The sequence below is a fragment of the Nerophis lumbriciformis genome, linkage group LG24 (genome assembly GCF_033978685.3).
Source record: "Nerophis lumbriciformis linkage group LG24, RoL_Nlum_v2.1, whole genome shotgun sequence".
Classification (NCBI taxonomy): Eukaryota; Metazoa; Chordata; class Actinopteri; order Syngnathiformes; family Syngnathidae; genus Nerophis; species Nerophis lumbriciformis.
The window spans coordinates 26,916,299-26,938,957 of NC_084571.2; the positions used below are offsets into that span (position 1 = coordinate 26,916,299).

Below are 22,659 nucleotides of genomic sequence, written 5' to 3' on the forward strand. Positions count from 1 at the left end.
TTCTACCGCTTATTCCCTTCGGGGTCGCGGGGGGCGCTGGAGCCTATCCCATTTTTATAAATCCTTTTTGAACCCTCACACAAACACTTTACCTGCTGTAATTAAACACCATTTTAACTGCGGAAGATGACATTTTAAACAAGGTTTCTTTCCCATGTTGCACCTCCCCTTGGCTCTGCACGCCACGTAGGATGAGAGAAGCGTCTGCTCGGAATTCTTAAAAGGTGTCGGGATGCGAGGCGGGAACATCAGAGAGGAGCAAGTAAAGAGAAGTTCTCCTTGATGGAGGAGAAAGTGGACAAAAGGCTGGGAGGCCTGATAACGCTCTTCTTCTTCTTCTTCTCAAATTTATATTCTTTTGGGAGGAGGAAGCGGCAACAGACAAATGAAGGCTGGAATAAAAGATGAGATTAAATGAACGGTAGGCAGGATTGCGATGGCGAGTGAAAGCATGGAGGAGGGAGGAAGAAGATAAGCTCTTTTTAATGCTCGCAGTAATTTTGTCCCAATTATAAGAAGAATTGTGTGAGCCTGAACTTATAATGAACGACTAATGCTTGCCAAACTGCTCCTGTAAACAACACACCTGCTCGCCAATTAACGCACGCCATCCGCAGCCGCAAGGTCAGCCTCCTCATCCCCACGTCACGCTACTAATGGACGTCCAGACAGACGAGGCCGCTACGCTCCTTCAGACCTCGCTGGAGGAAACCTGCCAGAGACTAACTTAACTGCTCGACATGAATCCTGCGTTAAACTACTCTTTCTCTTTGCCACTAAACCCAAAATGTTGGCAGGCTAAAATCCTCCCAGGCGATTTTGCTTTTAAAGTTGTCCATCAGCAGTACTTCAAAGGAAATCAGCTGCTGAGACATACAAGTGGAGTAAAACTACACGACAGTACTTTCTCTTTCCGTTTGATGTGTTTTTATTCTCATTTCTAATCAGACGGCTGATAATCTACTACTGGGGTGTCCAAAGCGAGGCCGGAGGGTCATTTTTTATCATCCCGTGGCAAAAAAAACCCCAAACAAACATAAAAAGGTGGAACAAAAGAGCAAACAGGTGTAATGTAACGAGAAAAGACTGAAATGTTGACGCTCTGAAATAAGTCTGCTTTGGCATATTTTTCCAGAAAAGTCCGGTCACATCACAATTAAAACTTGCCGTGGTATGAAGCTTGCTTCGTCGCTTCTCTCATACTTCAATCAATCAATCAATGTTTATTTATATAGCCCTAAATCACAAGTGTCTCAAAGGGCTGCACAAGCCACGACAACATCCTCGGTTCGGAGCCCACATAAGGGCAAGGAAAAACTCACAACCCAGTGGGATGTCAATGAGAATGACAATGAGAAACCTTGGAGAGGACCGCAGATGTATGTAACCCCCCCACCCCCCTAGGGGAGACCGGATGCAATGGACGTCGAGTGGGTCTAGCATAATGTTGTGAAAGTCCAGTCCATAGTGGATCTAACATAATAGTGAGAGTCCAGTCCATAGTGGGGCCAGCAGGAGACCATCCCGAGCGGAGACGGGTCAGCAGCGCAGAGATGTTCCCAACCGATGCACAGGCGAGCGGTCCACCCCGGGTCCCGACTCTGGACAGCCAGCACTTCATCCATGGCCACCGGACCTGTGTAATTCCCCCTCCACAAGGGAGAGGGGGGCAGAGCAGAAAAGAAAAGAAACGGCAGATCAACTGGTCTAAAAAGGGGGTCTATTTAAAGGCTAGAGCAGTGTATTTCAACCACTGTGCCGCGGCCTAGTGCGCCGTGGGAGATTATGTAATTTCACCTAAATGTCATGACTTGGTCCTGGGTGTTTGCTTTTCCGGAAGGCAACGGAAAGTTGGCTCGGGCGAGACGGGAATGTGAGTACATGATTGTTTATTACTATCAAAAAAAAAAGTACAAACGAAAAGCGCGCATAGTGGCGGAGAAACAACTTGGCTATGAAAACAAATACTTGCACAAAGGCAGAAACTATGAACAACAAAAAACACTAACTGTGGCATTAATAAACAATAACTTACTTGGCTTGGACTAAAGTAGCAGCATGAAGGATGGACATGAAAACAAGTGTCAGGAATGTACAGAGCATAAATGTGGGATGTCGCCAGAAAGACAAACTGAAAACAGTGAACTTAAATACTACAGACATGATTAACGAAAACAGGTGCGTGACTCAAAACGTGAAACAGGTGCGTGACGTGACAGGTAAAAACTAATGGGTTGCTATGGTGACAAGAGTGCACAATGAGTCCAAACGTGGAACAGGTGAAACTAATGGGTAACTATGGAAACAAGACAAGGGAGTGAAAAGCCAGAAACTAAAGAGTCCAATAACTAAAGAAAACAAAACATGACTAAAACAAAACATGATTACACAGACATGACACTAATTGGGTTAAAAATATTTTTTGCACACAAGTAATTGTAATCCGTAAATAATGTGCCGTTGTTGAGTGTCTGTACTGTTTAGAGCTCGGCAGAGTAACCATGTTATACTCTCCCATATCAGTAGGTGGCAGCAGGTAGCTAATTGCTTTGTAGATGTCGGGAACAGGAGGCAGCGGGCAGTTAAAAAGGTATCTAATGCTTAAACCAAAAATAGACAAAGGGCGAGTGCCCCTAAGAAAAGGCATTGAAGCTTAGGCATGGCTTTGCAAAACGAAACTAAAACTGAATTGGCTGTAAAGTAAACAAAACACAAAATACTGGACGACAGCAAAGACTTACAGCGTGTGGAGCAGATATGGCGTCCACAAAGTACATCCGAACATGACATCACAATCAAACAATGACAATGTCCCCACAAAGAAGAAAAGCGTCCGCACAACTTTAATAGTCTTGATTGCGAAAACAAAGCAGGTGTGGAGAATAGCGCTCAACGAAGACATGAAACTGCAACAGGAAAATACCAACAAAACAGGAAAAAACACCAAAATAGGAGCGCAAGACAAGGACTAAAACACTACACGCAGAAAAACACCAAAAAAACTCAAAATAATTCAGGTCGTGACAGTAGACCTACTTTGAGACAAGAGCTATAGTGACGCATGCATGGTTTGAATTCATATCAAACAATTGCGAGAACGGCTTTTTATTGTGGATATCGGCTACTGAGTTTCATTTTTTAATGTTTTCTGCTTGTGGTGTGCCTCAGAATTTTTTCAATGAAAAAAATGTGCCTTGGCTCAAAAAAGGTTGAAAAACACTGGGCTAGAGTATACAAATTAGTTTTAAGATGGGACTTAAATGCTTCTTGCGCCAGCAAATAGTCATTTTTGTAACCCCTCATCGGTTCCCCCCTTCTTTCCACGCTGCTTTGTTTTCTTTTTTGGCACTTTTATTGAGTTAGCAAAATGGACAAAATGCCAACAGGTGAAAAAAACACCAAGAGAAGGCACACACACACACTGAGGCGCTGAGAAGTGACTAGCAAGGAACGTGGAGGGCTCCACCTCCCCGAAAATGCTGCGCCCTGCTTTTTACCTGCAGGCGGGACACAAAATGAATGAATGAATGAAGTGTTCGTACGCAGTGACATGGTTTGCACAGACGCATATTTACCTCGATCCAAAAATGTATAAATCGAAAAATCGCAAATAGAGGGGTTCGTAAATCGAGGATACACAGTACAGTAAGTAAACACTTAACCCTTGTGTGGTGTTCGGGTCTGTGGGACCCGTTTTCATTTTTTATTAAAAGAAAAATGATACAATTAATACATTTTTCAAACTGAGACTCAGTGACTTGGGCTCTTTTTCTGTGAAGAACATATATCAGAATACATATTTAAAGGGGAACATTATCACCAGACCTATGTAAGCGTCAATATATACCTTGATGTTGCAGAAAAAAGACCATATATTTTTTTTACCGATTTCTGAACTCTAAATGGGTGAATTTTGGCGAATTAAACGCCTTTCTATTATTCGCTCTTGGAGCGATGACGTCACGTTGTGACGTCACATCGTCTCAAACACATTACAAACACCGAGTCAAATCAGCTCTGTTATTTTCCGTTTTTTCGACTGTTTTCCGTACCTTGGAGACATCATGCCTCGTCGGTGTGTTGTCGGAGGGTGTAACAACACGAACAGGGACGGATTCAAGTTGCACCAGTGGCCCAAAGATGCGAAAGTGGCAAGAAATTGGACGTTTGTTCCGCACACTTTACCGACGAAAGCTATGCTACGACAGAGATGGCAAGAATGTGTGGATATCCTGCGACACTCAAAGCAGATGCATTTCCAACGATAACGTCAAAGAAATCTGCCGCCAGACCCCCAGGAAAAGAGAGCGGATGAGGGTATGTCTACAGAATATATTAATTGATGAAAACTGGGCTGTCTGCACTCTCAAAGTGCATGTTGTTGCCAAATGTATTTCATATGCTGTAAACCTAGTTCATAGTTGTTAGTTTCCTTTAATGCCAAACAAACACATACCAATCGTTGGTTAGAAGGCGATCGCCGAATTCGTCCTCGCTTTCTCCCGTGTCGCTGGCTGTCGTGTCGTTTTCGTCGGTTTCGCTTGCATACGGTTCAAACCGATATGGCTCAATAGCTTCAGTTTCTTCTTCAATTTCGTTTTCGCTACCTGCCTCCACACTACAACCATCCGTTTCAATACATGCGTAATCTGTTGAATCGCTTAAGCCGCTGAAATCCGAGTCTGAATCCGAGCTAATGTCGCTTTCCCTTGCTGTTCTATCCGCCATGTTTGTTTGTGTTGGCGTCACTGTGTGACGTCACAGGAAAATGGACGGGTGTATATAACGATGGTTAAAATCAGGCACTTTGAAGCTTTTTTTAGGGATATTGCGTGATGGGTAAAATTTTGAAAAAAACTTCGAAAAATAAAATAAGCCACTTCTGAAATTGTGATAATGTTCCCCTTTAATGACCACACACCATACACCCCCCCTACACATTTCTATTACATATGTGGTGTCCGGGTACGCCACCCGGGGCTAATAGAAGTGTGGAAATGGATGTTCTGTGTAACACACACACACACACACACACACACACACACACACACACACACACACACAGCAGGCCTAGACAAGAGGAGGACAGAGTGTAGGTACACAGAACATCAGAGGGTCAAATGTGCGAGAAAATGAGAGCAGACAGTGTTGACAAACAATGTTGCAACCTTGTGTGGGAACCGTAGGTGCAGAAACACAAAAGAAGAATCTCTGTGGGATGCAGAAACTGGCAGAAAATTTTTCCCTGCAACGTTCATATTGTTGTTACTCAGCCAGCGTTTGTGGGTCGAAGGACCCGTTGCATTTTGTGGCTTTTAATGCCTCACAATCAAACACTTTTATGTTAAAATACTGAACAGATGTTTATTGGGATAAGGTAAAGACCCACAAACGCTGGCTGAGTAGCAACAATATGAACATTACACAAGGGTTAACACCATTTGCTGGATCTGGTCGGGCACAGCTTCAACTGCCCTAAATATAAAAGCAATTGCTAATAATTAAGTACAACCAAATATTTTAACTACCCGCTAAAGATGAGATGTTGCTCGTCCATGTAAAATATTTGTTCCTCATGGTGATTTAAGAAGGGACATATGACTGGAGCATGTGTTGGCGGGAGTGGGAGCAGGAGGCGTTCCTCCGTGGAGTTGGCAAGTCCACACGGATGTTGACAAGCATCAATCACTCTTTGATGGACTCTGCTGTTGAAGCACAGTCACGCCGAGAGAAGAGGTTGCCAGCAACCACATAACGAGCGTGACAGTCTTATTATATCTAATTTGCTCTTTGTTTTGTAGTTAAAGTTCCGAGCGGATCAATCGACGCAACAGGTCGTCTTTTTTTCTCCCGCTGTAAAAGCTTGTCCAATTTAATTGAAGTGCTCAAGCGTCGAATCATTTTTGTTGTGCGACAAAGAAAAATGAGAGACCGCCCGCGTCAACATTGATCCAAATATCCATAAACGACTCGCGAGGAGTTGTACTCCTCCTCCCAGGCCCCGCCGGCGCTGCCGATTCTCTGGTCCATTGCTCTGACATTTCGCCAATCAGAGCGCAGGCCCTACGAGTCCTGGCACTTCTAAAAGATTATTTCACTACGCGATCCTTCCCAAAGATTGTTTACGCTTGCAGCTGAGCATTTTTGTCCTGATGAGTTTAATACAACCAATGACTGTCAGTCATTGGAGATGTGAGATCCAAACAGTACTTGGCATTCTCACCAATCCAAAGAGTTCAATTGAACGAACCACAAAGAAGTACTGTATTTCCCGGGCTTTAAAGCGCTTTAGAACGCAGAACAAATAAATATATTTACATATATTAGCACTGCACTATAAGGCGCAGATATATACCGGTACGAAAGATTCTGTAAATGTTTACTTATATACCTTAATTGTTTCCAAACAGCAGTAAAACGGCTGATCAAACAAAACAGAAGTCATTGTCATGGACCCACTAGCTGCGGAAGCTGGCTCTCCAATCAGCTAAACAGACTCAATAACTCAACGGTGACGTTTTGGTGAATTTTACGTAACTGAAACAATACAAAAAGAATGCCATTGTAAGCAAACTAACACACCTTTGTAAATGTGTCAGCATATTAGCTAATGCTAACAACGCTAGTTTCATTACATTACGATAACACATACAAATATGCATGAAAACAATCCTACAGACATCACACATGGGACGGTTTAGTAAGTAAGAATTGTTTTAGTTATATTGTAAAACTTACAAATGTTGCTTGGAGTGATGAATAAAGAAATGCTATGGATAGTTATTGTCAGGTTCAAACACTGATGACATCTATTAAACAAGACAGGAAGCAAAGAATTAAACAGAGACAGAATTACATTTGGCTCAATTTGAGGAGAGACGCATGGACACTGTACCCTTACACAGTGTCTCAGCACGTTCTGGCCAAAGATTGTACGCCTCCTCCTTTATTTGGACTTTCCCTGACCACATGGCAACAGCTGCTTCCAAAGGGACGTGGGTCGTAAACAGCGTTGCCTTTGGTTACAGAACAGCTCTAAAGAAAAGGACGTAAACACTTCACAGAAAAGGTCGTAAAACAGTTCAAAGAAAGGTTCGTAAAAGACTTCAAAAAAGAGGTTCGTAAAAGACTTCAAAAAAGCGATGTCTGGAACTTGGGCAGATCCTGCCTTCTCTCCGCTTTGTAGTCCTTGGGTTAAAACAATATCTTTATGTTGATTACAATACATGAAAGAAAACAGAACACCTTCATGTTGCTTCCCCCCTACACAGTGGAGTTTTACAAGACTTCTTCTTGGTAAGTTCAAAGACAGCTTTTGGTCTTCTCGCTGGGAACTCATTTCAACACAAAGTTTTTGTGATAACTTAGATAAAATTATTCTAACAGTTATACTTACGGTTCAAGGCAAGAAAACAGGAATTACATTGTCAATCCGCAGTGAGCGAACTCGTCCAAAAGATTACTCCATAGCACAAAAAATAACACCTTCTCAGTCTCTGTGGGTTTATTATGAAAAGTATTTGTTGAATACAATCCATTATGGCCGTTAGCGAAGAAAAATCCATAAATTAGCCACACCATTTCCAAGACGCAGGACTGGAAAAAAGTAGTGGCTTATAGTCAGGGAAAATACAGTACTTTGTCACAATATTATGTCATCACTTAAGACACATATTGCCAATAGGATCGTATCGGGCAAGTGAGACAGTGACCTACCAGGTCCAGCAGATGGCACTGAAGTGAAAAAGTTCTTGTCAGGTTCAAACACTGGTGACATCTATTAAACAAGACAAGAAGCAAGGAATTAAACAGAGACAGAATTAAATTTGGCTCAATGAGGAGAAACGTGTACACCTGTACCCTTGTACAGTGTTCCACGCTCTTGACGAAAGATTGTACGCCTCCTCTTTTATGTGGACTTTCCCTGCTTACATGGCAACAGCTGTTTCTAAGGGAGGGGGGTCGTAAACAGCCATCGTCTTTGATTACAAAACAGTTAAAAGAAAAGGTCGGTTCAAAGAAAAGGTTGTAAAATAGTTCAAAGAAGAGGTCAGGTCCTGCTTTCTCTCCGCTTTGTAGATCTCGGGTCAAGACAAAATATTTCTGTGGATTACAATACATCAAAGAAACAGAACACCTTCATGTTGCTTCCCATTCTACACAGTGGAGATTTACAAGCCTTCTTCTTGGTAGGATCAAAGACAGCTTTGTGAACTCAATGTAACACAAAGTTTTGTGATAACTCAGATACAATTATTCTGACAGTTCTATTTTGTGTTTATAAACACAAAATAAAATCTCTCAATCGAGTGGCAGTGTTAGTCAACAATGTTTACCCCCGCATGTCAAAGAGAACAAAAGACTGAAGCATCCAATGTTGAATGTCCTCTATGGCAGTGGTCCCCAACCACCGGGCTGCGGCCCGGTACCGGTCCGCAATGTAAAGTATCAAACAACAGAAGAATAAATGATTATTATATTTTAACAAAAGTGTAGTTAGAACATGTTAAAAGAGAAGGTAAGCAGATATTAACAGTAAATGAACAAGTAGATTAATAATACATTTTCTACCACTTGTCCTTAATAATTTTGACAAAATAATAGAATGATAAATGACACAATATGTTACTGCATATGTCAGCAGCTAAATTAGGAGCCTTTGTTTGCTTACTTACTAATAAAAGACAAGTCTTGTATGTTCACTATTTTATTTAAGGACAAACTTGCAATAAGAAACATATGTTTAATGTACCCTAAGATTTTTTGTGAAAATAAAGCCAATAATGAAATTTTTTGTGGTCCCCTTTATTTAGAAAAGTACCGAAAAGTATCTAAATTATTTTGGTACCGGTACCAGTACCAATATATTTGTATCGGGACATCACTACTTTATACTGTAACCTAAATTGTCGAGCACTCTGGTCAACTTTGTTATTTGTAAAATGTGCTTTAAATATGCAGTAGATTTCAGCAAAAATAGGTTTTTAGCATATCCACATATGTATTACATTTTAAATGTACTATTTATGCATTAATTCATTTTTTAAAACTGGACTGCAAATAGTTATTGAGTAGTTTATGGAGAAAAATTATATGATGATTGCTTTATTAGTTCGTTTTTAGATCAGATGTAATATGTCATACAACAGTCAGCTTTGCAAACTCACTTGTACGTGTGCCCTCAGAAACACGCTGGAGACAATCCAGATGATGTTCCAAAAAGAGAAGTCTTCGTGGTCTTTCTTGTTATGATCCGTTGCCCGGATCATGTTTTGTTCTGTTAGTTAGACTTCCTCAGTTCTGTGTTCAGCACCCCTGGGTTTGTGTTTTAGTTGCCATGACTGCAGATTAAGTTCGCCTGCCTCTGATTAGTGTTCGGGACGCTCACCTGCTCCTGGGCACTAATCAGAGAGCTACTTATTCCCGTTTCTCACCACAATCAGTCTGGCTCCCTTGTTTGAACTACGCAACAGTGACAACGTTTTCTACTTGCTTCCATGCAACCCGTACGTTAAGTATTTTTCTACGATCTTTGATTTCTGTCCCTGTGCTAAGCTTTGCCATACCTCCCACGCTATCGGCACGCTTTTCGGCCTTTTGTACTTTTGCATGATTTTTTTGTCTCACCTTGCACATCGCCTCCGGAGTTCCTGCTGCATCTTGGGAGAACGACCCGTTCAGTAAAATGCGACCCCGTCGTTACATTTCTTTTTGGAATCCACACTAACATCACAGAGCATTAGTCAGATATTATTTTAAACATGTTTTAAAGCAGTGGTTCTTAACCTGGGTTTGATCGAACCCTAGGGGTTCGGTGAGTCGGCTTCAGGGGTGAGTCGGCTTCACCTCCGCCGCTGAGGTCTAGACACACCCGACTCATTGTGTACATAAAAACTTCTCCCTATCGGTGTATTATGGATACCCTCAAACAATGTTCCCTCGAATTTTCCATATGCGTGAGCAAACGCAAAAACTCCTTCAACATTCATTGGAGCACATGTGAGCACACCTGTCCCAAACCTGACTAAATAATAAAGTAAATGTTTTATTATTATAATCAAATGACAGCTGTCATTTCCATGAGATAATTTTTTTAATAAGTGTTTTGGCCCACTTACAACATACTTGCCAACCTTGAGACCTCCGATTTCGGGGGGTGGGGGGCGTGGTCGGGGGTGGGGCGGGGGGGCGTGGTCGGGGGTGGGGCGGGGCGGGGCATGGTTGGGGCGTGGGGCGTGGTTAGGGGCGTGGTTAAGAGGGGAGGAGTATATTTACAGCTAGAATTCACCAACTCGAGTATTTCATACATATATATATATATATACATATATATATACATATATATATATATATATATATATATATAAGGGTGGAGTGCCATCTCCGGGTTGGGGAGGAGATCTTGCCCCAAGTGGAGGAGTTCAAGTACCTCGGAGTCTTGTTCACGAGTGGGGGAAGAGTGGAACGTGAGATCGACAGGCGGATCGGTGCGGCGTCTTCAGTAATGCGGACGCTGTATCGATCCGTTGTGGTGAAGAAGGAGCTGAGCCGGAAGGCAAAGCTCTCAATTTACCGGTCGATCTATGTTCCCATCCTCACCTATGGTCATGAGCTTTGGGTTATGACCGAAAGGACAAGATCACGGGTACAAGCGGCCGAAATGAGTTTCCTCCGCCGGGTGGCGGGGCTCTCCCTTAGAGATAGGGTGAGAAGCTCTGCCATCCGGGAGGAGCTCAAAGTAAAGCCGCTGCTCCTCCACATCGAGAGGAGCCAGATGAGGTGGTTCGGGCATCTGGTCAGGATGCCACCCGAACGCCTCCCTAGGGAGGTGTTTAGGGCACGTCCGACCGGTAGGAGGCCGCGGGGAAGACCCAGGACACGTTGGGAAGACTATGTCTCCCGGCTGGCCTGGGAACGCCTCGGGGTCCCACGGGAAGAGCTGGACGAAGTGGCTGGGGAGAGGGAAGTCTGGGCTTCCCTGCTTAGGCTGCTGCCCCCGCGACCCGACCTCGGATAAGCGGAAGAAGATGGATGGATGGATGGATTTTATTTTATCATTTATCATTTATCATTTAAAATGACATGAGAGTGGCACTTGCCAAGGTGAAGCCACGCATATCTGAACTGGTCTCTCAGAGGCAACAGCAGAAGTCACACTGATTTGCAGGTGTGTACTTTCTTGTGAGTTCATGCTCTGTGTTGGTTTTGTTTTTTGAACAAGGTGATGTCCATGCACGGTTCATTTTGTGCTGCAGTAAAAAAAAACATATAACTTTGCCTTGAATTAGAAAAAAAAAAACATTTTATTTGTCATTAAAGAAGGGTTCGGTGAATGCGCATATGAAACTGGTGGGGTTTGGTACCTCCAACAAGGTTAAGAACCACTGTTTTAAAGTAATCGGGAATAGAAATGTCTTCTGTAAAATACTATTTTTCATTCCTTCTAAATAATCCTTTGGCTCTATAATATAGTCGCACCATTTTTAGAATTCAGTCGCTGCTTATAAAAGTACCGAAATCGGTACCCATCCCAAGGCGAGCCGCCACAGACATACGAATGAATGGAAAAAACTGATCACTTCATTCTTAATAAGTCACAGATCCAAAAAACGTCTTAAAAACTCTGAGACTTGGGTTGTCCTTGTGCAGTATTGATTATGTAAGAACCTGGGCTCAAAGTTCTTTAGTACGAATCTTACATGAGCAAACTAATTAACCCTTCCAGTTTTTTATAGCATCTTGGAATCAAACGCAAGACCTTCTTGCTGTGAGCGCTAAGTACACTACAGCCGCTTCCAGACTGTATTCCGGTCTTCTGCCTCCCTTCTTGTTTCACTGGGATTTGTCCAAGTTGGATTTCTTATCTAACAATTGAAACCTGGCAACTTCCTATGAAGTGCTTCTATGCTGAATTAAGTTCCTTTGGATTTTTTTTAAAGAGCTTTTCAGTGCCGCCAGCCTCCAAAGTCATCCTTTGTAAAGCGCCTGCTTAATCCATCGATCGCTATCAAGCCACCTGTCCCCTTGGGGGGCTTCTTTGGCGCTTGGATGCTCCCGGGGGGAAGGGGGGGGGGACTCGCATTATAGCGAAGGGACGCTGTAATCTCGCTCCGCTATAGGTTCGTTTTCCGCAGTGAGTATGAGAGAGGAAGACGCTTATCTCCAATGATGAATTTACTCTGGGACGCTAAAGGAGAAATCAATGGCGGTGGCGGAAAAGCGCCACACGGAATGGAGGGAGAAGAGAGTGGTCAGGGGTGAAGTGGGCCACAGAGGTGAAGGGGGGAAGTGTAATGGAACTCTCGTGACTTTGCACTCGATATGTTTGTATTGACTTTCCACTTCACGTGGAAAAGAGGTAGTCGAAAGGTCGAGACAACGCTACAATGCTAACAGTATCACATGTTTACTTTTTAATTACGTTTATGCTAATAAATCCTCCTGAGAAGCAGCGTCCTCTGCTGTGGACTTTTGTTTGTGCCCTATTTCTTTTGTAGCTTTGTTGGCGGTAATTCTCAGGAGGATTTTAATGCCAAGCATCAAAAAGTCCTAGTTGAGAATGAACCAACAGCGCCTCTGCTGGCCGTAGCCAAGTAATGACAGAAAACTCTGACATGAGTGACATATTTCATAGGCCTGGACAAGTATGCCAAAAATAATAATCACAATTATTTTGATTGATATTGAAATCTTGATTAATAACACGAGTATTCATTCATTTGAAAACATGAGTATTTATTGTAACACCAAAACTCAACTTTAAATATAATTTAACAGAACAACAGGATATAAATGAGTAGCAAATACACAACAATTAAAAAAGATAATATTAACAATAGATTTGAATAACAAAAGCAATAAGAAAAAGTACAATTCCGTTTAAAAAAAATGTAATTCCGTTTTTACCTTTTACACTTATTTTGCCACAGTACAGTGTGTGCTTTTTGTGTCATAATTAACATTTTATCAAATGTTTGTTACTAAAATGCAAAAATCACATTAGCACAACTCATGTTTAATTAGTACAACTCATCTTTAGGCAATTTTGACCAGTATTTTTAGTCAAAGCATATTCATTTAGTGTCATGTCTGTGTGATCATGTTTTGTTTTAGTCATGTTCGGTTTTGTTTTTGGACTCTTTGTGCACTTTTGTTTGTTTTGTCACCATAGCAACCCATTCGTTTTCACCTGTCATGTCACGCACCTGTTTCACGTTTTGAGTTACGCACCTGTTTTCACTGATCATGTCACTGCTATTTAAGCCGGTCTGTTTCTGTTGTTTGGCCTGGTGACATTATCTACCCATCTATACTACTGCTACCCATGATATTCCTGTATACCATAGTTCTTGCTTCAGGCCATGCCACAGTAAGTGTTTTTGTTTCGTGTTCATAGTTAATTGCCTTTGTGCTAGTCTTTTGTTTTCATTAGTCAAGTTTGTTCTCCGCCATTGTGCGCGCCTTTTGTTTGCTTCCTTTTTTGCAGTTTGTTAGTGTTATAAATAAATATGTACTCACCTGCAAGCCATGTCCGATCCAGCTTTACTTGCATCTCGGGAAAACAACCACTCCATAGTCCACGTCTTGCCATTTAGTAAGTGTATCAATAAGTGCTTATTATACTTGTGTAGGGTACTTTTTGAAACCTTTATTTTGTTCGTGCAGTCAGACCGGATGTTGCGCACAGGGCTGTTATTGTGAAAGGAGGGAAGTGTGTGGCTGTTCTGACATCTAGGTGGCGTGTTTTGTTTTTTTTCACTCATGCGCTCACTCATACGTTTTACAGTTACAAGTCCGGATGGGTACCAAAATCAGTACTTTTATGGGCACTGACCAAATTCTGTCGGTACTACAGGGTCTCGATTCACGTAAAGTCAAACGGTGCCATATTTCGATACCTTTGTTGCATGTGACGTCACTTCCGGTTTCAGACATGTCCAGTCTGGTTACAGACTAAAACCCCTCTCACGTAAATAATCAATCACGCAGCACTCAGGGTGGACTCAGCCAAACCCCTCGAAGTAAACTTGCAATTTTCAACGCCAACAAAGCAAGTATGCTTGGTAGAAAAAACACCCAAATGTAAAGAAAGGCTCCACTCTGTCAAAATGTACTAACTTGATGCTAATTTACATTGGATTTGCCGTAGGCATTAGCGATTTTACATGGCAATTTCAACACCTCCAAATTTGGTAATGAAAACTACAGCTGAGGTGAACGTTACAATAAAACTGGTGTTCAATAAGCACAATATTTACAGTATAAACACTTTGTAGGGCGCAATATACTGTAACACTTTATGGAAAAAGCTACTTCCTAGTGAGACAACATCCCGTAGATATCCTGTACTAGGGGTCCCCAAACTTTTTGACTCGGGGGCCGCATTGGGTTAAAACAATTTGGCCGGGAGCCGGGCTGTATATATATATATATGTATATATATATATATATATATATATATATATATATATATATATATATATATATATACAGTACAGGCCAAAAGTTTGGACACACCTTCTCATTCAATGTGTTTTCTTTATTTTGAAGACTATTTACATTGTAGATTGTCACCGAAGCCATCAAAACTAGGAGGTTTCCCTGCTCTTCAGGGAATTTTAAAATCCCCTGAAGAGCAGGGAAAACTGTGAAACTGGCTTGTAGGGATGAAATAGCCTCTGTGCTTTTTCCTGACCTAACTTATATTCCGCTCTGCCCCCGGTATTGAGCACTGTATAACGGATAAACCACAGTAACCTCGAATATATATATATATATATATATATATATATATATATATATTCCTCACGCAATAATTGACTGAAAGAGTGCTCACTTGATCAATTAAAAAATGCATTTTTAGAGAATATGATTTGCCTGATCAGCTAGGAGACACTGAGAGTAACAGGCAGTAGAAAATGGATTAGAAAGGACAGATTAAAAAAAAAAAAATTATATATATATATATATGTGTGTGTATATATATATATATGTGTGTATATATATATATATATATATATGTGTGTGTATATATATATGCATGTGTACATATATGTGTATATATATATATATGTATATGTATATATGTATGTGTGTATGTATATATATATATATATATATATATATATATATATATATACTGTATTTTTCGGAGTATAAGTCGCACAGGTCGAAAATGCATAATAAAGAAGGGAAAAAACATATAAGTCGCACTGGAGTATAAATCGCATTTTTTGGGGAAATGTATTTGATAAAACCCAAATCAAAAATAGACATTTGAAAGGCAATTTAAAATAAATAAAGAATAGTGAACAACAGGCTGAATAAGTGTACATTATATGAGGCATAAATAACCAACTGAGAACGTGCCTGGTATGTTAACATAACATATTATGGTAAGAGTCATTCAAATAACTATAACATATAGAACATGCTATACGTTTACCAAACAATCTGTCACTCCTAATCGCTAAATCCCATGAAATCTTATACGTCTAGTCTCTTACGTGAATGAGCTAAATAATATTATTTGATATTTTACGGTAATGTGTTAATAATTTCACACATAAGTCGCTCCTGAGTATAAGTCGCACCCCCGGCCAAACTATGAAAAAAACTGTGACTTATAGTCCGAAAAATACGGTATATACTATATGTGTTTTATTTATATGAACATATGCACAGTAAATGATCCCATCCTAAAATATCCCAAAAGTCAATTGGTCGTGCCTACCAGAAGGCGCCGTCATGCTAATGTTCCACACTGCTCCCTGACTCCAGGTCTTCAGTCGGATCACGACGCCGCCACCTCGGACGTGAAGACGGCGGACAGTCCCAGGAGCTCGGCCATGCTGACGCCGGTGTCGGACGTCTCCGGGACCGAGCTGGTCACCTTCTCCCCTCCTCAGATCTCAGAGACGGCCTCCGACACCAGCGGCCTCGAGGCGCCGGATGCAGTCGAGTCGGGCAACCAGCCCAACGCGTCCGGCGCCAGCGGGGAGGCGCAAACGGACGAGGACGGCAAGAAAAGCAAAGCTCACCTCCACTGTCCCGTCTGCAAGGTGACGGTTAACTCCACCAACCAGATGGAAGCACATAACAGCGGTAAGGACAAGGAAAGCCATTTGGTTTTTAGAAGTATTCCTAAGTCCGCCTTTCGGCCGTGTCCGTCAGGTACCAAGCACAAGCTGATGCTGGATGGTCAAAGCGTCATGCCGCGGCGCCGCAGCAAGATGGGAGGCGGTCGGGGCAGCTGCAAGAGCAGGAGGCTGGGCAGCAAAGGCAGCGTGGGCGTGTCCAGCAAGAACTTCCAGTGCGAAGTGTGCGACATCTTCGTCAACTCTGAGTCACAACTGAGCCAGGTGAGCCCGAGTCCGCCATGTAGCAGCGTTAGCAAGCATTCCAGTCCACTCCAGCTTGGCACGGTACGCTTTGGAAGGCTAATTCCTAATCGGACGACTGTGTGCCCTAAAATAGCGTAGTGACCGTGTGAGCCACCGATGGACTTAGGTACCGTGCCAAAAAGATCCATTATTTAGGGCAGTAAGGCTTGGTGGAAACGTGGCTTTGATTTTAATTACAGGGTTCTTTTTTAACATGCCGAACGAAAATCTTGACTACTTTACGATCCAGACATATCTCAGTTTTATCTCAACATGTCCGAAAAGGAGGAGGAAGAAGCCGAGCTTGTCTGATCCTATTCCTTCACTGTGTCCCATCAGTCCCTGATATGATTCACTTCCTGACTTCCACATGTACTGTACAAGCCAAAATATTGGACTCATCTTCTCATTTCTTTGCCTTTTCTCTTTTTTTTTTCATGAATATTTACACTGTAGATTGTCACTGAAGGCATCAAAACTATTGACACCTGTGAAGTGAAAACCATTTCAGGTGACTACCTCTTGGGAATCAGCACCTCCAAATCCGAGTCCATGGTTCTCGCCCGGAAAAGGGTGGAGTGCCATCTCCGGGTTGGGGAGGAGATCTTGCCCCAAGTGAAGGAGTTCAAGTACCTCGGAGTCTTGTTCACGAGTGAGGGAAGAGTGGACCGTGAGATCGACAGGCGGATCGGTGCGGCGTCTTCAGTAATGCGGACGCTGTATCGATCCGTTGTGGTGAAGAAGGAGCTGAGCCAGAAGGCAAAGCTCTCGATTTACCGGTCGATCTACGTTCCCATCCTCACCTATGGTCATGAGCTTTGGGTCATGACCGAAAGGACAAGATCACGGGTACAAGCGGCCGAAATGAGTTTCCTCCACCGGGTGGCGGGGCTCTCCCTTAGAGATAGGGTGAGAAGCTCTGTCATCCGGGGGGAGCTCAAAGTAAAGCCGTTGCTCCTCCACATCGAGAGGAGCCAGATGAGGTGGTTCGGGCATCTGGTCAGGATGCCACCCGATCGCCTCCCTCCGGAGGTGTTTCGGGCACGTCCAACCGGTAGGAGGCCACGGGAAAGACCCAGGACACGTTGGGAAGACTATGTCTCCCGGCTGGCCTGGAAACGCCTCGGGATCCCACGGGAGGAGCTGGACGAAGTGGCTGGGGAGAGGCAAGTCTGGGCTTCCCTGCTTAGACTGCTGCCCCCGCGACCCGACCTCGGATAAGCGGAAGAAGATGGATGGATGGATGGATACCTCTTGAAGCTCATTGAGAGAATGCCAAGAGTGTGCAAAGCAGTAATCAGAAACTAGAATATAAAACATGTTTTCAGTTATTTCACCTTTTTTTGTTAAGTACATAACTCCACATGTGTTCATTCATAGTTTTGATGCCTTCAGTGACAATCTACAATGTACATAGTCATGAAAATAAAGAAAACACATTGAATGAGAAGGTGTGCCCAAACTTTTGGCCTGTACTGTACCTGTTCACTTATTTTCAAGGGTGTGTTGTAGTTGGGGTTAATTACTTAAGTTAATCAATAATTGTTTGTTCAACTGACGTGGTAATGATTGCTAATAGTGACAGACACTTTACTTCAGCAGTTCTTCGTTTGTTTTTTTGCACGTCATCTGCAAACAATACTAACTTTTGATCTTTAGGAGTCATTGATGTGTAGGTTAAAACGTTTTGGACCTAGGATTGACCCCTGTGGTACACCGCAAATGATATCTCAGCATGTTGGTCCCTGTTTCACCTTGATCAAACCGCAACATTCTAAATTGTTGATTAAGATATTAAATTGATGATGAGTAGTTGTGTCAAATGCTGTTGTTGCGTTAATTTCTTTGGTACAGAGGTTAATATAGTGCGGCGTTACGCCCCCAAGTGGTTGAAATCTTGCATATGCAGTTCGATTTTTACACCTTCAGATGATTTGAAGGCAGCATGTGCGGTCCTAGCTACGTCTCGTAATAATGGTTATTATTCTCTGTACAGTATCGATACACCAACATCAAATATTATTACCGGGTTTTGATACGTCGCGTGTCTCCTTTTATGGAAAGAAATCAAATAAATTGACTTGTTGTGATTGATTTTTTTTGGCAAAAAAAAAAAACCTAAAATCCACCGGTGGCATGTTACCGTACCTGGGTTGAGCATGAAGTCACGCCCAGTCACTTCGGCAATTGGCGATCACTCCAGCAGCACTGAGAGCAGACTCAACCAAACTACCTCTAGGTAGTAATGTTGCAACTTTCATTGCCAACAAATAAATTGACCTAAAAAACCCTCCAACATAAGTAAAATAAGGGTCTACTTTTCCAAAAATGTGCTATCTTGATGCTAATATACATTGGCTTTGCCATTGACATGCTACTGATTTACATTAGCGATTTTACATGGCAATTTCAACACCTCCAAATTTGTTAATGAAAACTACAACTAAGATGCATGTTACAATCCAACAGCTGGTGCGTAATAAGTACAATACTTACAGTATTAACCCTTTTTAGAGTGCAACAAAAACCAACACAACAACACACTAGGGATGTCCGATAATATCGGACTGCCGATATTATCGGCCGATAAATGCTTTAAAATGTAATATGGGAAATTATCGGTATCGGTTTCAAAAACTAAAATTTATGACTTTTTAAAACGCCGCTGTGTACACGGACGTAGGGAGAAGTACAGAGCGCCAATAAACCTTAAAGGCACTTCCTTTGCGTGCCGGCCCAATCACATAATATCTACGGCTTTTTACACACACAAGTGAATGCCATGCATACTTGGTCAACAGCCATACAGGTCACACTGAGGGTGGCCGTATAAACAACTTTAACACTGTTACAAATATGCGCCACACTGTGAACCCATACCAAACAAGAATGACAAACACATTTCAGGAGAACATCCGCACTGTAACACAACATAAACACAACAGAACAAATGCCCAGAACCCCTTGCAGCACTAACTCTTCTGGGATGCATGTTAAAAAAAAAAATGCACTTTGTGACTTCAATAATAAATATGGCAGTGCCATGTTGGCATTTTTTTCCATAACTTGAGTTGATTTATTTTGGAAAACCTTGTTACATTGTTTAATGCATCGAGCGGGGCATCACAACAAAATTAGGCATAACAATGTGTTAATTCCACGACTGTATATATCGGTATCGGTTTATATCAGAATCGGTAATTAAGAGTTGGACAATATCGGATATCGGCAAAAAAAGCCATTATCGGACATCTCCACTACACACTACTGCCTTCTAACGTCTTGGACTTGGTGTCATACCAGCAAATAAGACTCAGAAATGTGATAACAGAAGAAGATATAACTGGGCAGCAGTTATCATAATCAGCTCATGTTTAAATGTTGGAATAAATATGACATTTTATTAGCAAAAACAATGAACATTTATTAATACATACAAAAGTACTGACAATTAGTACCGTTAAGTAGCAGTATCGATTTCCAGGTACCGGGAATTGGTACTCTATTGGTTCAAATGTGATGCCATCAGTATACTGATGATATTGTATGGTCAGTCACTGTATCATCATGTACTAAAATTGTCATTATAGTATTTTTACAATAAGCTTTCAATCGTGTCATAGAAATGAAATGGAAAAAGAGAAAGTGAAAGCAGTTGCTTTATAGAATGTGGCGCATAATTAGCTGACCTCTGCAAACTGACACGATGATGATGACGATGATGATGATGATGAGGAGGAGGCCTGGGGGCTGAACGTCAGAAATGGCCGCAATCGTTTATAAAGCAATTACAAGTCACCGCCAGTACGCCGCACGCGGCCGCCATTAAAAGGCGTGTGTGTGTTATTGCACGCCACATCTTGTGTTCTCCGCTTTTAATTTAACGCCACGGAAGCATGTTGGGAAAGTCGTTTTTCCTGATTAACATCGCGGGAGAATGAGCCTGAGCGTGTGGAATGTGGGGAATATTGGGGATGTGCTGCTGAGCTGTGGATCCTTATATAAACACACACACACACACACACACACACACACATTCCTCTTGGCAGTGCAGTCGGAGCGGAAGAAAGTTTTGTCAGGTAGAAAGCAATGCAAAGTGATTTGTGTACGTATTCGTTGTTCCCACACACATGAATTTCTGCGGAGCAGATGCTGATGCGGCATCTTTTCTCACCGCACAGCACATGAATAGCAGACGGCACAAGGACAGGTTGGCGGGAAAACCCCCCAAGCCAAAGTTCACCCCCCACAGCAAGAGCCAGCACAGCTCCAGCATAGCGGTAAGTCGGAGGGGAGGGGGGGCGTGGGGGAAGATGTCGCACAGAAACAGTTTGCTAGTTGAAACGAGCCTCTGGAGAAACTGCTAAGTTGGCACATCAGAGACGTAAGAGTAGAGGTTCTGTTTTGGATTTAGTTGCCTGTGCCTTTCACACAGAATTCACCCCCGTTTTGGGAGAATTAGAGCAGTGTTTCTTAACCGAGAATAATACTCATTGTTGGGCCGCGAGCGCCCCCTACAGGCCCGCCAAAAAAATATCTGTTCCGCAGCGGTACTCAGTTGTAATACACTTTTCCACCACTTAAATATCAAACAAACAAAAGAAGAAAAATGTAAGCGTAAAAATGATGACTAAAGTGGTGACGCTGTATTTTCATTGGCACTGCTATTATAATATATTATAATTGATATTATAATATACAGTTGTGCTCATAAGTTTACATACCCTGGGAGAATTGATGATTTCTTGGCCATTCTTCAGAGAATATGAATGACAACACAAAAACCTTTCTTCCACTCATGCTTAATGGTTGTGTGAAGCTATTTATGGGCAAACAACTGTGTTTACTCTTTTTAAATCAAAATGACAAAAGAAAGTACCCAAATGACCCTGATCAAAAGTTTACATACCCCAGTGACTTTGATCTGATAACAGGCACAGAAGTTGACACAAACAGGTTTGAATGGCTAATCAAGGTCAAGTGGCCAAATAATTGTCAAAGGATCTGCGAGAAAAGGTAATTGAACTGCATAAAACAGGAAAGGGGTATAAAAAGATATCCAAGGAATTGAGAAGGCCAATCAGCAGTGTTCAAACGCTGATTAAGAAGAGGAAAATGAGGGATTTAGGTAGACCAGCAAAGATTTCAGCCACAACAGCCAGGAAAATTGTTTGAGATGCAAAGAAAAATCCACAAATAACTTCAGCTGAAATACAGGACTCTCTGAAAAATTGTGGTGTGGCTGTTTCAAGATGCACAATAAGGAGGCACTTGAAGAAAAATGGGCTGCATGGTCGAGTCGCCAGAAGAAAGCCATTTCTGCGCAAATGTCACAATGTATCCTGCTTACATTATGCCAAACAGCACAGAGACAAGCCTCAAAACTTCTGGAACAAAGTCATTTGGAGTGATGAGACCAAAATTGAACGCACAGAAACAGTTTGCTAGTTGAAACGAGCCTCTGGAGAAACTGCTAAGTTGGCACATCAGAGACGTAACAGTAGAGGTTCTGTTTTGGATTTAGTTGCCTGTGCCTTTCATACAGAATTCACCCCCGTTTTGGGTGAATTAAAGCAGTGTTTCTTAACCGAGAATAATACTCATTGTTGGGCCGCGAGCGCCCCCGTGAGGCCCGCCAAAAAATATCTGTTCCGCAGCGGTACTCAGTTGTAATACACTTTTCCACCACTTAAATATCAAACAAACAAAAGAAAAATGTAAGCGTAAAAATGACGACTAAAGTGGTGAAGCTGTATTTTCACTGGCACTGCTATTATAATATATTATAATTGATATTATAATATACAGTTGTGCTCATAAGTTTACATACCCTGGGAGAATTGATGATTTCTTGGCCATTCTTCAGAGAATATGAATGATAGCACAAAAACCTTTCTTCCACTCATGCTTAATGGTTGTGTGAAGCTCTTTATTGGCAAACAACTGCGTTTACTCTTTTTAAATCAAAATGACAAAAGAAAGTACCCAAATGACCCTGATCAAAAGTTTACATACCCCAGTGACTTTGATCTGATAACAGGCACAAAAGTTGACACAAACCGGTTTGAATGTCTAATCAAGGTCGAGTGGCCAAAAAGTTAAATTTTGGTCTCATCACTCCAAATTACTTTGTTCCAGAAGTTTTGAGGCTTGTCTCTGTGCTGTTTGGCGTAATGTAAGCGGGATACTTTGTGACATTTGCGCAGAAATGGCTTTCCTCTGGCCACTCGACCATGCAGCCCATTTTTCTTCAAGTGCCTCCTTATTGTACATCTTG

At 42.1% G+C, this 22,659-nt stretch overlaps 1 protein-coding gene across 4 annotated transcripts in view; it reads left to right on the forward strand.

Annotated features, from left to right (window-relative positions):
• Window positions 1-22,659, forward strand: part of znf385c (zinc finger protein 385C) — a 409,652-nt gene that overhangs the window by 371,037 nt on the left and 15,956 nt on the right. For all 4 annotated transcript variants that reach the window (XM_061981849.1, XM_061981850.1, XM_061981852.1 and 1 more), the window contains 3 exons: window positions 15,781-16,104; window positions 16,174-16,361; window positions 20,564-20,662. In XM_061981849.1, the coding sequence (XP_061837833.1) occupies window positions 15,781-16,104; window positions 16,174-16,361; window positions 20,564-20,662 (611 nt within the window). The remainder of the gene's footprint in view (window positions 1-15,780; window positions 16,105-16,173; window positions 16,362-20,563; window positions 20,663-22,659) is intronic.